Source organism: Catharus ustulatus, chromosome 32, assembly GCF_009819885.2.
Source record: "Catharus ustulatus isolate bCatUst1 chromosome 32, bCatUst1.pri.v2, whole genome shotgun sequence".
In the NCBI taxonomy this organism is placed as follows: Eukaryota; Metazoa; Chordata; class Aves; order Passeriformes; family Turdidae; genus Catharus; species Catharus ustulatus.
Window position 1 is genome coordinate 1,770,155 of NC_046252.1, and position 12,621 is coordinate 1,782,775.

Consider the following 12,621-nt stretch of genomic DNA (forward strand, 5'->3'; position numbering starts at 1 on the left):
ACCGAAGGCTGGAGACCTCCGTAAGAGGCACCGGGGATCTTTCAACGCGGCTCCCGGTGAGGAGGCCCCGTGCGGGCCGCCAAGTTGGGGGCTCCGTAAATAGCGCACCCCCGGAGTACAACAAAATGGCCGCGCCCGGCAAAGATGAATGGAAATTTTCATAACACCAAAATGGCGGCTATTTGGGGTACAGCAAAATGGCGGCGCATGGGGGGGTCCCCGAAAAGGACGAGGGCATCGAGAATCCTCCGGGAGACGGAAAGGGCGCGACCCCCACAGTTGGAGTCTCGCTGAGCCACGGTGAGAGACCGAGACTCCAAAACGCGCCCTCCGGGGCTCTGCCCCGCCCCGTTCGCCCCGGGGCGTGTCCGGCCCCCCCCCGCCTCGTGCCCTTTGATCCACCCGGCCCGGGCGCCTCAGCGGCGCCGGGGGCGTGGCCGGGGGGGCGTGTCCAGGGCGCGGGGGTGGGCGTGGCTGGGGTGTGGCTTTGTCACGGGTGGGCGTGGCTCCGAGGCTATAAAAGGCTGAGCCGAGCCCCTTCCGCTGCTGTCACGAGGTCTGCGCGAAGGTAGCGCGGGGTCCTGAGGGGGGTGCGGGCTCCGGGGGGAATTTCTGGGGAGCACGAGCAGTTTCTGCGTTCTCCACGAGAATATCGGGGTGCCCAGGCGTTCTTTGAGTGTGCGGGAAGGGCTCGGGATTCCCCCCAGGGCTGAATTTGGTTCTTCAAGGCGAGGCCTTATCAAGGCACTGCGGGAGGCCGCGAGGCCTGGGAAAATTCTGAGGCTCCCGTGAGGGTTTTGGGGTGGGCGGGGGGGTTGTTAGATACTCAAAAAGAGCTTGAAAACCCTTCAAAAACATTTTAGGGTGGCTAGGGGGAGGTCCTTAGGAAGATATCGATGAGATCTTGCCTTGTGGGGAGCGCCCCTGGATCTCTCTTTGCCCGCTGAGGGCAGAGTTGGGGTTCAAAGTCCCCGCTGAGGCACAAAGTCCAAACCCTTTGAGGGAACCCCTGCCCATTTCGAGCTCCTTTTTCCCCAGATGGATCCGGAATCCCCTCCCCGCGAGCTGGAGCTGTCGGCGCTGGAGGCCGAGAAGGAGCCGATGGCGGCGGCGGCCGAGCCGGGCCCCGAGCCGGGGACCCCCGCTCAGGCTCCCTCCCCGCACCGAGACCCCATCCCCGGGCCCGAATCGCGGCCTGGCGGCGAGAAGAACGGGCTGGTGATGAAAATCCCCCCGGAGGAAGAAGAGGAAGCGGCTTTGGGGGGTCCCGGCCTTTCGGGGAGCCCCAAATTCACGGGGCTGGGCAAGGAGGAGCTGCTGAGGGAGGCCGGGACTCCGCTCTGGGTCCGGGCCCGCCTGGTGCTGCTCGTGTTGTTTTGGGGGGGCTGGATCGGGATGTTGGGGGCTGCTGCTGCTATCGTGGCTCAGGCTCCTCGCTGCCAGCCCCTGCCCGACAAGAACTGGTGGGACCTGGGGGCGCTTTATAGAGCCCCCCCCAAAGCCTTCGGGGGAAACCTGAAAGGTGAGGAGGGGGTTGGGGGGTCCCTGAAGGGTTTTAGAGGGTCCTTAGGGGGATTTAGGAGGGTTTAGAGGATCTTTAGTGAGGTGTCAGGGGATAGGAGGAGTCCCCAGAGGATTACAGGGGGTTTGGGGGGTCCCTGAAGGGTTTGAGGGGGGTCCTTGAAGGGTTTTACAGGATCTTTAGGGGATTGTCAGGGGATAGAAAGAGTCCCCAGAGGGTGGCAGGGACAGTTTGGGGGGTCCCTGGAGGGTTTTAGAGGGTCCCACGGGGGATTTAGGGCCGTTGAGAGGGTCCTTAGGGGGTTTTCAGGGGATAGAAAGAGTCCCCAGAGGGTGGCAGGTACAGTTTGGGGGTACCTGGAGGTCTGGGGGGCTCCCTGGAGAGTTCTAGAGGGTCCCATGGGGGATTTAGGGGGGTTTAGAGGGTCCTTACGGGGTTTTCAGGAGATAGAAGGAGTCCTCAGATGATGACAGGGGGTCTGGGGTGGTCCCTGAAGGGGTTTGGGGGGTCCCTGGAGGGTTTTAGAGGGTCCCATGGGGGATTTAGGGGGGTTTAGAGGGTCCTTAGGAGGTTTTCAGGGGATAGAAAGAGTCCTCAGAGGGTGGCAGGTACAGTTTGGGGGTTACTTGCTGGGTTTGGGGGGTCCCTGGAGGGTTTTGGGGGAGTCCTTGAAGAGTTTTAGAGGGTCCTTAGGGGGTTTTCAGGGGGTAGAATGAATCCCCAGAGCATGGCAAGGGGGTTTGAGGTGGTCCCTGAAGGGTTTTGGGGGTCCCTGAAGGATTTTAGAGGGTCCTTAGGGGATTTTTGGGGGATAGGAGGAGTCCCCAGAGGGTGGCAGGAGCTTTTGAGGGGGTTCCTGGAGGGGTTTGGGGGGTCCCTGCTTTGTTTTGGGGGTCCCTGGAGGGGTTTGGGGGGTCCCTGAAGGATTTTAGAGGGTCCTTAGGGGATTTTTAGGACATAGGCCTTGGGGGTGGAGATGTGACTCAGCAATTTTAGGGGGTCCCACCCAGTTTTGGGGGATCCTTCCCCTTTTTAGGGGAGCTCAGGATCTCTGGGAATTCCCCAAAACCTCAGGAGGCCCCCAAAATCTTGGGGATTTGGATTTATTCCCCAACTCTGAGGTGATTTTGGGACTCTGGGAGGACTTTTTGGGACCCTTGGGTTGTTTTTGGGGTATCAAGGTGAGATTTTGGGGTGTCAAGGTGGGATTTTGGGGTGCCAGTGTGAGATTTTGGGTGCCAAGGTGAGATTTTGGGGTGTCAGGGTGAGATTTTGGGTTGTCAAGGTGAGATTTTGGGGTGTCAAGGTGGGATTTTGGGGTGCCAGGGTGAGATTTTGGGTGCCAAGGTGAGATTTTGGGGTGTCAGGGTGAGATTTTGGGTTGTCAGGGTGAGATTTTGGGTGTCAGGTTGGGATTTTTGGGTGCCAGGGTGAGATTTTGGGTTGCTAGGGTGAGATTTTGGGGTGTCAGGGTGGGATTTTGGGGTGCCAGAGTGAGATTTTGGATGTCAGGGTGAGATTTTGGGGTGTCAGGGTGAGATTTTGGGGTGTCAGGGTGAGATTTTGGGGTGTCAAGGTGAGATTTTGGGGTGCCAAGGTGAGATTCTTGGGGTGTCAGGGTGGGATTTTTGGGCTCTCCATCACTTTTTTTGGGATCTCTGGGGATTCCTGGGAGGATTTTGTGGCTCAGATTTGGGGCTCACCCCCTTTTCCCTTCCCCTCCAGGTGTGGAGAATCGTTTGGGGTACCTGAAGGAGAAGCTGCAGGTGGGGGGGCTGCTGCTGGGCCCTGTGTACCCCCAAAAATCTGCAGAGGCCAAAATTCCCCCCCTGAAGGAGCTGGACTCAGCCCTGGGCTCCATGCAGGATTTCAAAGCCCTGCTGGCGGCTGCCAAGGACAAAGGTGGGGATGGGGACCCCAAAAATGGAGTGGGGACTCCAAAAATTGAATGGGGACCCCAAAAAATGGGGTGGAGAAACCCAAAAATGGGGTGGGGGACCTTAAAAATGGGATGGGGACCACAAAAATGGGAGGAGGACCCCAAAAAAATGGAGTGGGGACTCAAAAATGGGGTGGGGAATCCAAAAATGGGATGGGGGCACCCAAAAATGGGATGGGGATTACAAAAAATGGAATGGGGACCCCAAAAAATGGGATGAGGAACCCCAAAATGGGATGGGGAACCTTAGAAATGGGATGGGGACTCCAAAAAATGGAATGGGGACCCCCCAAAACGGGATGGGGACCCCAAAAATGGAATGGGGACCCCGAAAACTGAATGGGGAACCCAAAAATGGAATGGGGAACACCAAAAATGGAGTGGGGATTCCAAAAAATGGAGTGGGGATTCCAAAAAATGGAGTGGGGACCCCAAAAAATGGGATGGGGACCCCAAAAATGGAATTGGGGACCCCAAAAATTGAATGGGGACACACCAAAAATGGAGTGGGGAATCTAAAAATTGAATGAGGAACCCAAAAATGGGGTGGGGCACCTCAAAATTGGGATGAGGAACCCAAAAATGGAGTGGGGGACCCCAAAAATGGGGTGGGGACCACAAAAAATGGGATGGGGAACCCAAAAATGGGGTGAGGACCCCAAAAATTTGGGTGGGGAAAGATCCAGAGTGAGGGGAGGGGGATACAGGGGAGAAGAACCCCAAAATTTGGGGATAAAATCATGAGTATGGGGAGGGGCAAAGTGGATTGAGACCCCAAATTTGGGGGAGGGGAAATCACAGGATTGAAAGGGAACCCCAAATTTTGAGGGGTTTGGGGAGGAACACCCCAAATTTTGGGGAAGCAAAGGTTGGTAATGGGGGGGTGGGGCTGAATTTGGGGGTGCCAGGAGGGGCAAGAAGAACTTTTTAAATTGAGGGGGGGTCTCTGGTGCTGGGGAGGGTTTGGGGGTGCCCTGAACCCCCCAAATTTCCCCCCCCAGGGCTGAAGGTGATTCTGGACCTGACCCCAAACCCCTCTGGGGGTCCTGTCTGGGGGGAGGCAGCCAAGGACCCTGAGGTGCAGCAGGAGGTCAAGGTGGGTCTGGGGGATTTGGGGGGGGTCTGGGGTGGGGGTTTGGGGTTTTGGGGTCCCCCCTGACCCCCCCTGTGCCCCCCCCCAGAATGCCCTGAAGCATTGGCTGAGCCAGGACATCGCTGGGATCTTCCTGGATGGGATTGAGGAGCTGCAGGTGAGGGGAGGGGGCACAACTGGGGGGGTTGGGGTGGAATTGGGGGGAATTTGGGGCAGATTTTGGGGGGGATTGGGGCAGATTTGGGGGGGCTCAGGTGGTTTGGGGCAGAATTGGGGGGTTTGGGGTGGAATTGAGGCGGGGATTTCGACAGATTTGGGGGTGTCAGGGGCAGAACTGGGAGGGATTTGGGCAGAATTGGGGTGGTTGGGGTAAATTTGGGGGGATTTTAGGAGATTTGGGGGAGTCAGGCAGGATTGGGGCAGAATTGGGGGTGTCAGGGGCAGATTTGGGGGGTTCAGGGGCAGATTTGGGGGGGTTGTGGTGGAATTTGGGGCAGAATTTGGGGTGTCTGGAGCAGAATTGGGGGGTTTGGGGCTGGGATTGGGGCAGATTTTGGGGTTTCAGGGGCAGATTTGGGGGTGTCAGGGGTGAGTTTGGGGCAGATTTGGGGGTTCAGGGGCAGAATTGGGGTGTCAGGAGCAGAATTGGGGGGTTTGGGGCTGGGATTGGAGCAGAATTTGGGGTTTCAGGGGCAGATTTTGGGGTTCAGGGGCAGATTTGGGGTGTCAGGGGCAGATTTTGGGGGGGATTGGAGCAGATTTTGGGGGAGTCAGGCAGGATTGGGGGGGTTTGGGGTGGAATTGAGGGGAGAATTGGGGGTCTTTGGGGTAGGATTTGTGGGATTGGGGGCAGAATTGGGGGATTCAGGGGAATTGGGGAGCTCAGGGGCAGATTTAGGGTGTCAGGAGCAGAATTTGGGGGTTCAGGGGCAGATTTGGGGGGTTCAGGGGCGGGTTTGGGGGGTTCAGGGGTGGGTTTGGGGCAGAATTGGGGGGTTTGGGGTGGAATTGGGGGGTTCAGGGGCAGATTTGGGGTGTCAGGGGCAGAACTGGGGGAATATTTGGGCAGAATTGGGGTGGTTGGGGTAAATTTGGGGGGATTTTAGGAGATTTGGGGGGAGTCAGGCGGGATTGGGGCAGAATTGGGGGTGTCAGGGGCAGAATTTGGGGGGTTTGTGCAGATTTGGGGGTTTCAAGGGCAGATTTGGGGGTTCAGGGGCAGAATTGGGAGGAGTTGGGGAAGATTTTGGGGTTCAGGGGCAGATTTGGGGTGTCAGGGGCAGGTTTGGGGGGATTGGGGCAGATTTTGGGGGGGATATTGGAGCAGATTTGGGGGGGTCAGGCAGGATTGGGGGGGTTTGGGGTGGAATTGAGGGGAGAATTGGGGGGGGTTTGGGGTAGAATTTGGGGGATTGGGGCAGAATTGGGGGATTCAGGGGAATTGGGGGGTTCAGGGGCAGATTTAGGGTGTCAGGAGCAGAATTTGGGGGTTCAGGGGCAGATTTGGGGGGTTCAGGGGCAGAATTTGGGGTTTGGGGTGGATTTGAGGGGTTCAGGGGCAGATTTGGGGGGGTTGTGGTGGAATTTGGGGCAGAATTTGGGGTGTCTGGAGCAGAATTGGGGGGGTTTGGGGCTGGGATTGGGGCAGAATTTGGGGTTTCAGGGGCAGATTTTGGGGTTCAGGGGCAGATTTGGGGGTGTCATGGGTGGGTTTGGGGCAGATTTGGGGGGGTCAGGAAGGATGGGGGGGGTTTGGGGTGGAATTGAGGGGAAAATTTGGGGTCTTTGGGGTAGGATTAAGAAGGGTTGGGGCAGAATTTGGGGGATTGGGGCAGAATTGGGGGGTTTAGGGTGGAATTAGGGGGCTTTGGGGGTGGGGTTGGGGCAGATTTGGGGGGCTTTGGGGCGGAATTGGGGGTTCAGAGGCAGAATTGGGGGGCTCAGGGGCAGAATTTGGGGTTTGGGGTGGATTTGGGGGGTTCAGGGGCAGAATTTGGGGGGTTTGTGCAGATTTGGGGGTTTCAAGGGCAGATTTGAGGGGTTCAGGGGCAGAATTGGGGGTGTCAGGGGTGGGTTTGGGGGGTTCAGGGGCAGATTTGGGGGGGTTGTGGTGGAATTGGGGGGAATTTGGGGTGTCAGGAGCAGAATTGGGGGGTTTGGGGTTGGGATTGGGGCAGAATTTGGGGTTTCAGGGGCAGATTTTGGGGTTTCAGGATCAGAATTGGGGGGTTTGGGGCTGGGATTGGAGCAGATTTGGGGGTTCAGGGGCACATTTTGGGGTTCAGGGTCAGATTTTGGGGTTCAGGGTTGGGTTTGGGGCAGATTTGGGGGGTCCTGACCCCCCCTGTGCCCCCCCAGCCCTCGCTGGTGGCCGAGTGGAGGAACCTGACGGAGCAGCAGCAGAGCCCCAGCGGGGTGGACAGGTCTGAACCCCCAAAAAACATCCCAAAAACTGCCTGAGACCCCCAAAAAACATCCCAAAAACTCCTGAGCACCCCAAAAACATCCCAAAAACTGCCTGAGACCCCCAAAAAACATCCCAAAAACTCCTGAGCACCCCAAAAACATCCCAAAAACTGCCTGAGACCCCCAAAAAACAACCTCAAAACTCCTGAGCACCCCAAAAACATCCCAAAAACTGCCTGAGACCCCCAAAAACAGCCCTAAAACTCCCTGAGACCCCCAAAAAACATCCCAAAAACTCCTGAGCACCCCAAAAAACAGCCCCAGAACTGCCTGAGCACCCCAAAAAACATGCCAAAAACTGTCTGAGAGCCCCAAAAAACATCCCAAAAACTGCCTGAGAACCCCAAAAAACATCCCAAAAACTCCCTGAGCACCCCAAAAAACATCCCAAAAACTCCCTGGGCACCCCAAAAAACATCCCAAAAACTGCCTGAGACCCCCAAAAAACATCCCAAAAACTCCTGAGCACCCCAAAAAACATCCCAAAAACTGCCTGAGACCCCCAAAAAACAGCCCCAAAACTGCCTGAGCACCCCAAAAACCATCCCAAAAACTGCCTGAGATCCCCCAAAAAACATCCCAAAAACTGCCTGAGACCCCCAAAAAAAATCCCAAAAACTGCCTGAGCACCCCAAAAAACATCCCAAAAACTCCTGAGCACCCCAAAAAACATCCCAAAAACTCCTGAGCACCCCAAAAAACATCCCAAAAACTGCCTGAGACCCCCCAAAAAACATCCCAAAAACTGCCTGAGACCCCCCAAAAAACATCCCAAAAACTGCCTGAGAGCCCCAAAAAACATCCCCAAAACTCCTGAGCACCCCAAAAAACATCCCAAAAACTGCCTGGAGTGCTCTGACTTTCTGCTCCCAATTTTTGGGGTGCTCCCCTGACTTTTTCCCCTCCATTTTTGGGGTGCTTCCCTGATCCTACTGTTTCCATTTTTGGGGTGTTCCCTTGATTTTTCCCATAATTTTTGGGGTGCTCTCCTGCCCTTCCTCTCCCCATTTTTAGGGTTCTCCCCTGATTTCTCCTCATTTTTTGGGGTGCTCCCATCACCTTTTTCCCCCCCGTTTTTGGGGTGCTCCCCTGACTTTTCCCTCCTCATTTTTGGGGTGCTCCCCTGACTTTCCCCTCCTCATTTTTTGGGGTGCTCCCCTGAGTTTTTCCCCTGTATTTTTGGGGTGCTCTCAGCTTTTCCACCCTATTTTTTGAGGTGCTCCCCTGACCTTGCTGTCTCCATTTTTGGGGTGCTCCCCTGACTTTCTCTCCCCATTTTTGGGGTGCACCCCTGATTTTTTGCTCCCCATTTCTGGGGTGCACCCCTGACTTTCCCTTCCCATTTTTGGGGTGCTTCTGTGATTTCCCCCCTGATTTTTAAGGTGCTCCCCTGACTTTTTCTCCCCATTTTTGGGGTGCACCCCTGACTTCCTCCCTCCATTTTTTGGGGTGCTCCCCTGACTTTTTCCCCCCATTTTTTGGGGTGCTCCCCTTCCCTCTCCCCATTTTTGGGGTGCTCTCCTGATTTCCCCCAGCATTTTTGGGGTGCTCCCCTGACCTTACTGCTTTTATTTTTGGGGTGCTCTCCTGAGTTTTCCCCTGATTTTTGGGGAGCTCCCCTGACCTTTCCTCCCCCATTTTTGGGGTGCTCCCCTGACCTTACTCTTTCTCCATTTTTGGGGTGCTCCCATCACTTTTTCCCTCCCTATTTTTAGGGCTCTCCCTTGATTTTCCCTCCTCATTTTTGGGGTGCTCCCATCACCTTTTTCCCCCCCGTTTTTGGGGTGCTCCCCTGACTTTCCCTCCCATTTTTTGGGGTACTCCCCTGACTTTTTCCCCTGATTTTTGGGGTGCTCCCATCACCTTTCCCCCTGTTTCTGGGGTGCTCCCCTGACTTTCCTCTCCCCATTTTTGAGGGTGTTCACCCCTGACTTCCTCCCCCCATTTTTTGGGGTGCTCCCCTGACTTTTTCTCCTGATTTTTTGAGGTGCTCCCCTGACTTTTCTCCCCCATTTCTGGGGTGCTCCCCTGACCTTGCTGTCTCAATTTTTGAGGTGCTCCCCTGACTTTCTCTCCCCATTTTTGGAGTGCTCCCCTGATCTTACTGCTTCCATTTTTGAGGTGCTCCCCTGACTTTTTCTCCTGATTTTTTGGGGTGCTCTCACCTTTTCCACCCTATTTTTTGACGTGCTCCCCTGACCTTGCTGTCTCCATTTTTGGGGTGCTCTCACCTTTTCCACCCTATTTTTTGAGGTGCTCCCCTGACTTTGTCCTTTCTCCTGATTTTTGGGGTGCTCCCCTGACTTTCTCTCCCCATTTTTGGGGTGTCCCCCCCCGTTTCAGGGTGCTGGTGGGGGGCACTCGCCTGCAGGAGCCCTGGAACCTCCTGCACAACCCCCGGGGGCCGCGGCTGCTGCTGGGGCCGTTCCTGCAGCGACTCCTGGAGCCTCAACCCGACCAGGAATCATCCCAGGGAGCCCTGGGGAGCCTGCTGGGCTTCCTCAGCTCCAACAGCTCCGTGGGGCTGGGATGGAGCGTGAGTGGGACCCCAAAATCCTCCCTGGGATCCCCAAAATCCCTTCAGGAGCCCCAAAATTCACCCTGGGAACCCCAAAATCCTGCTTGGAAACCCAAAAACCTCCCTGGGAACCTCAAAAACTTCCCTGGGACACCAAAATCCTCCCTGGGATCCCTAAAATCCTGCCTGGGATCCCTAAAATCCCTTCAGGAATTCCAAAATCCTCCCTGGAACCTCCAAAATCCTGCCTGGGAATCCCAAAATCCCTTCAGGAGCCCCAAAATCTTGTCTGGGATCCTCAAAGTCCTACCTGGGATCCCAAAATCCTCCCTGGGAACACCAAAATCCTGCCTGGGATCCCCAAAATCCTCCCTGGGATCCTAAAATCCTCCCTGGGATCCTCAAAATCCTCCCTGGGAACCCCAAAATCCTCCCTGGGAAACCCAAAATCCCTTCAGGAGCCCCAAAATCCACCCTGGGAACACCAAAATCCTCCTTGGGATCCCCAAAATCCCTGCAAGAGCCCCAAAATCCTGCTTGGGAACCCCCAAATCTTCCCTGCATCCCCAAATCCCCCCAATCCTGAACCCCTGAGACCCCAAATCCTCCCAATCCTGAGCTCCTGGGACCCCCAAACCCCCCTGAGCTTCCCTGCACCCCAAAATCCTCCCAGGGACCCAAATCCTGAACCCCTGAGACCCCAAATTCCCCCCTGTCCTGAACCCTGGGACCCCCAAACCCCCCCTGAGCACCCCCAATTCCCCAATAACTTTCTCACAATCCTCACCCCACCTCTCCAAAACCTCATGACACCCCCAATCCCCCCCCAATCCCCCTCCCCCCGATTTTTTTGGGTCTGGGGGTGACTCTGGGCCTGTCCCCAGGTGGGGTCCCCGTGGCAGCTGTGGGTGAGCCCCGAGCTGAGGCTGCAGCAGCTGCTGCTGCTCTGGGGGCTCCCCGGGACCCCCGTGCTGAGCTACGGCGACGAGCTGGGGCTGGAGAGGACCCCAAAAAATGGAGAGGTAAAAATAGGGGGGGTTTGGGGGGGTTAGGGGGGCTGAAATGGTCCCCCCAAAAATGGAGAGGTACAAATGGGGGGGTTGGGGGAATTAGGGGAGGGTTTGGGGGGACTGAAGTAGGATTTTGGGGGGTCTAGGGGAGGATTTGGGGGGCTGGGGGTGGATTTGGAGGGACTGGGGATGGATTTGGGGGGCTGGAATGGACCCCCAAAAATGAACAGGTATAACTGGGGGGGTGGGAGAGGGTTTGGGGGGTTCAAACGGCCCCCCAAAAATGAACAGGTACCAGAAGGGGATTTGGGGGGGTTTTTGGGTGCTGTGGCAGTTCTGGGGGGTCCCATGGGGGGGATTTTAGGTCACCCCCTCCCCAATTTCTGCGTTTTTTGCCGCAGCTGCCGCCGATGCCCTGGGACTGGATCGAGGGCGTGGAAAAGGGCGGGAACAGCTCACAGGTGGGCGTGGCTTCGGGTGTGATTGACAGCTGATTGTTTGGGTCGTTGCTTTGATTTCCATTTATGGTCTGGAGGGCGGGGTTTAAAATACCACGCCCCTGTGGGCGGAGCGTTTTAGTGGGCGGGGCCTACAAAGCGGCGTCACTGCGTTTTTCTTAAAAGGGCAATACAGTCTTAAAAGGGCAATGCAGCCCTAAAGGGGTAATACGCTTTTAAAAGGATAATAGAGCTTTAAAAGGGCAACGCATTCTTAAAAAGGCAGTGTGATTTTAAAACGGTAATGCGCTCTTAAAAGGGCAATGTGCCCATAACAGTGTAATGTGATTTTAAAAGCTTGATACACCTTTAAAATTTAAGGGCAACAGGGCCTTAAAAGGGCAATGTGCCCTTAAAGGAACAACGTGCTTTTCAAAGGGTAATGTGTTTTTAAGAGGGTAATACACTTTAAAAGGGCAGTGCAGTCTTAAAGGGGCAACACACCTTTAAAGAGGCAATGAATTCTTAAAAAGGCAGTGTACTCTTAAAGGGATAATGCATCTTTAAAAAGATAATATGCTTTTTAGGGTAATGTGTCTTTAAAAGAGGAATGCCATCTTTAAAGGGCATTGCCACCCTTAAAAGGGCAATGAATTCTTAAAGGGGCAATGCACCCTTAAAGGAGCAATACCAACCAGCAACCCTTAAAGGGCCAGCACCTCATCCCCTCCCCTCGAGGCTCAGTTTGGGGCTCCCCCAGCCCCCCCTGACCTCAGACCCCTCCTCAACCCCAGGAGCTGGATCTGTGCAAGGCCCTGGCCTCGCTGCGGGCCCGCGAGCGCTCGCTGCTGCTGGGGGAGGCTCGGGCCGTGTCCACACGCTCGGCCGTCGCCGTCCTGCGCTCCTGGGACCAGAACGAGCGTTTCCTGCTGGTGCTCAACCCCCACAAGGAAGAACTCAAACCTTTTGCTTCCAAACCCAAACCCGAGGGGCCCAGCCTGCCCCCCAAAGCCTCGCTGCGCCTCAGCACCGACCCCGCGGGGTCCGGGGAGCAGGAGGTGCAGCTGGAGGAGCTCAGGGTGGGAGGGCACCAGGGGGTTCTGCTCAGCTTCCCCTACAGCCCTGTGTGACCCCAAACCCATCCCCCCACACCTGCACTGACCCCCTCCCCCACCAGCCTTGGATCCCCCATTTGAGATGGGGTCCCTCTCTCACTCATTTTTTGGGTTCTCATCCCACTCACTGCACCCCAAAATCGCTTTTTTGGGGTTTTCTTTCTTTCTCTCCACACTCCATTTTGGGGGTTGCTCTTTCTGTTCTTAGGGGGATTTGGGGACCTCTCAAATACTGAATAAATAAATTGCATTTGTGTTTCTGTCTTTGTTTCTGTGTTGGGTGGGTCTGAGTGTCCCCCTAAGGCTTTAGGGGCATTGCAGACCCCTGGGAGTGCCCCAAAATCGGGGGGAGAAGGGAGTTGACCTCAAAAAACAGAACCCTGACACCCCAAAATGAGGGGGTTTGTATTTGGGGGCCTCAGGGAGGGTCGGGGGTGCAGGGGCATCAATAGGGGGATGTTAAGGGGGTAAACAAGCCCCAAAAAATGGGAATCAAACCCAAAATGAGAAAAATCAAACCC

The 12,621-nt window shown here is 55.9% G+C and overlaps 1 protein-coding gene across 2 annotated transcripts; it reads left to right on the forward strand.

Annotated features, from left to right (window-relative positions):
* The first annotated feature begins 133 nt into the window (after positions 1-133).
* Positions 134-12,360, forward strand: SLC3A2 (solute carrier family 3 member 2). Of its 2 annotated transcripts, none has more exons than XM_033083579.1 (10): positions 134-187; positions 1,039-1,522; positions 3,248-3,424; positions 4,463-4,557; positions 4,643-4,711; positions 6,913-6,977; positions 9,364-9,556; positions 10,423-10,560; positions 10,950-11,009; positions 11,780-12,360. In XM_033083579.1, exons 1-10 carry the CDS (start codon positions 149-151, stop codon positions 12,113-12,115), a joined length of 1,656 nt encoding a protein of 551 aa, XP_032939470.1. In that variant the 5' UTR covers positions 134-148; the 3' UTR covers positions 12,116-12,360. The 2 variants fall into 2 exon arrangements, with proteins under 2 accessions (XP_032939470.1, XP_032939471.1); XM_033083580.1 differs by lacking the exon at positions 134-187 and adding an exon at positions 491-568.
* The last annotated feature ends 261 nt before the right edge of the window (positions 12,361-12,621 follow it).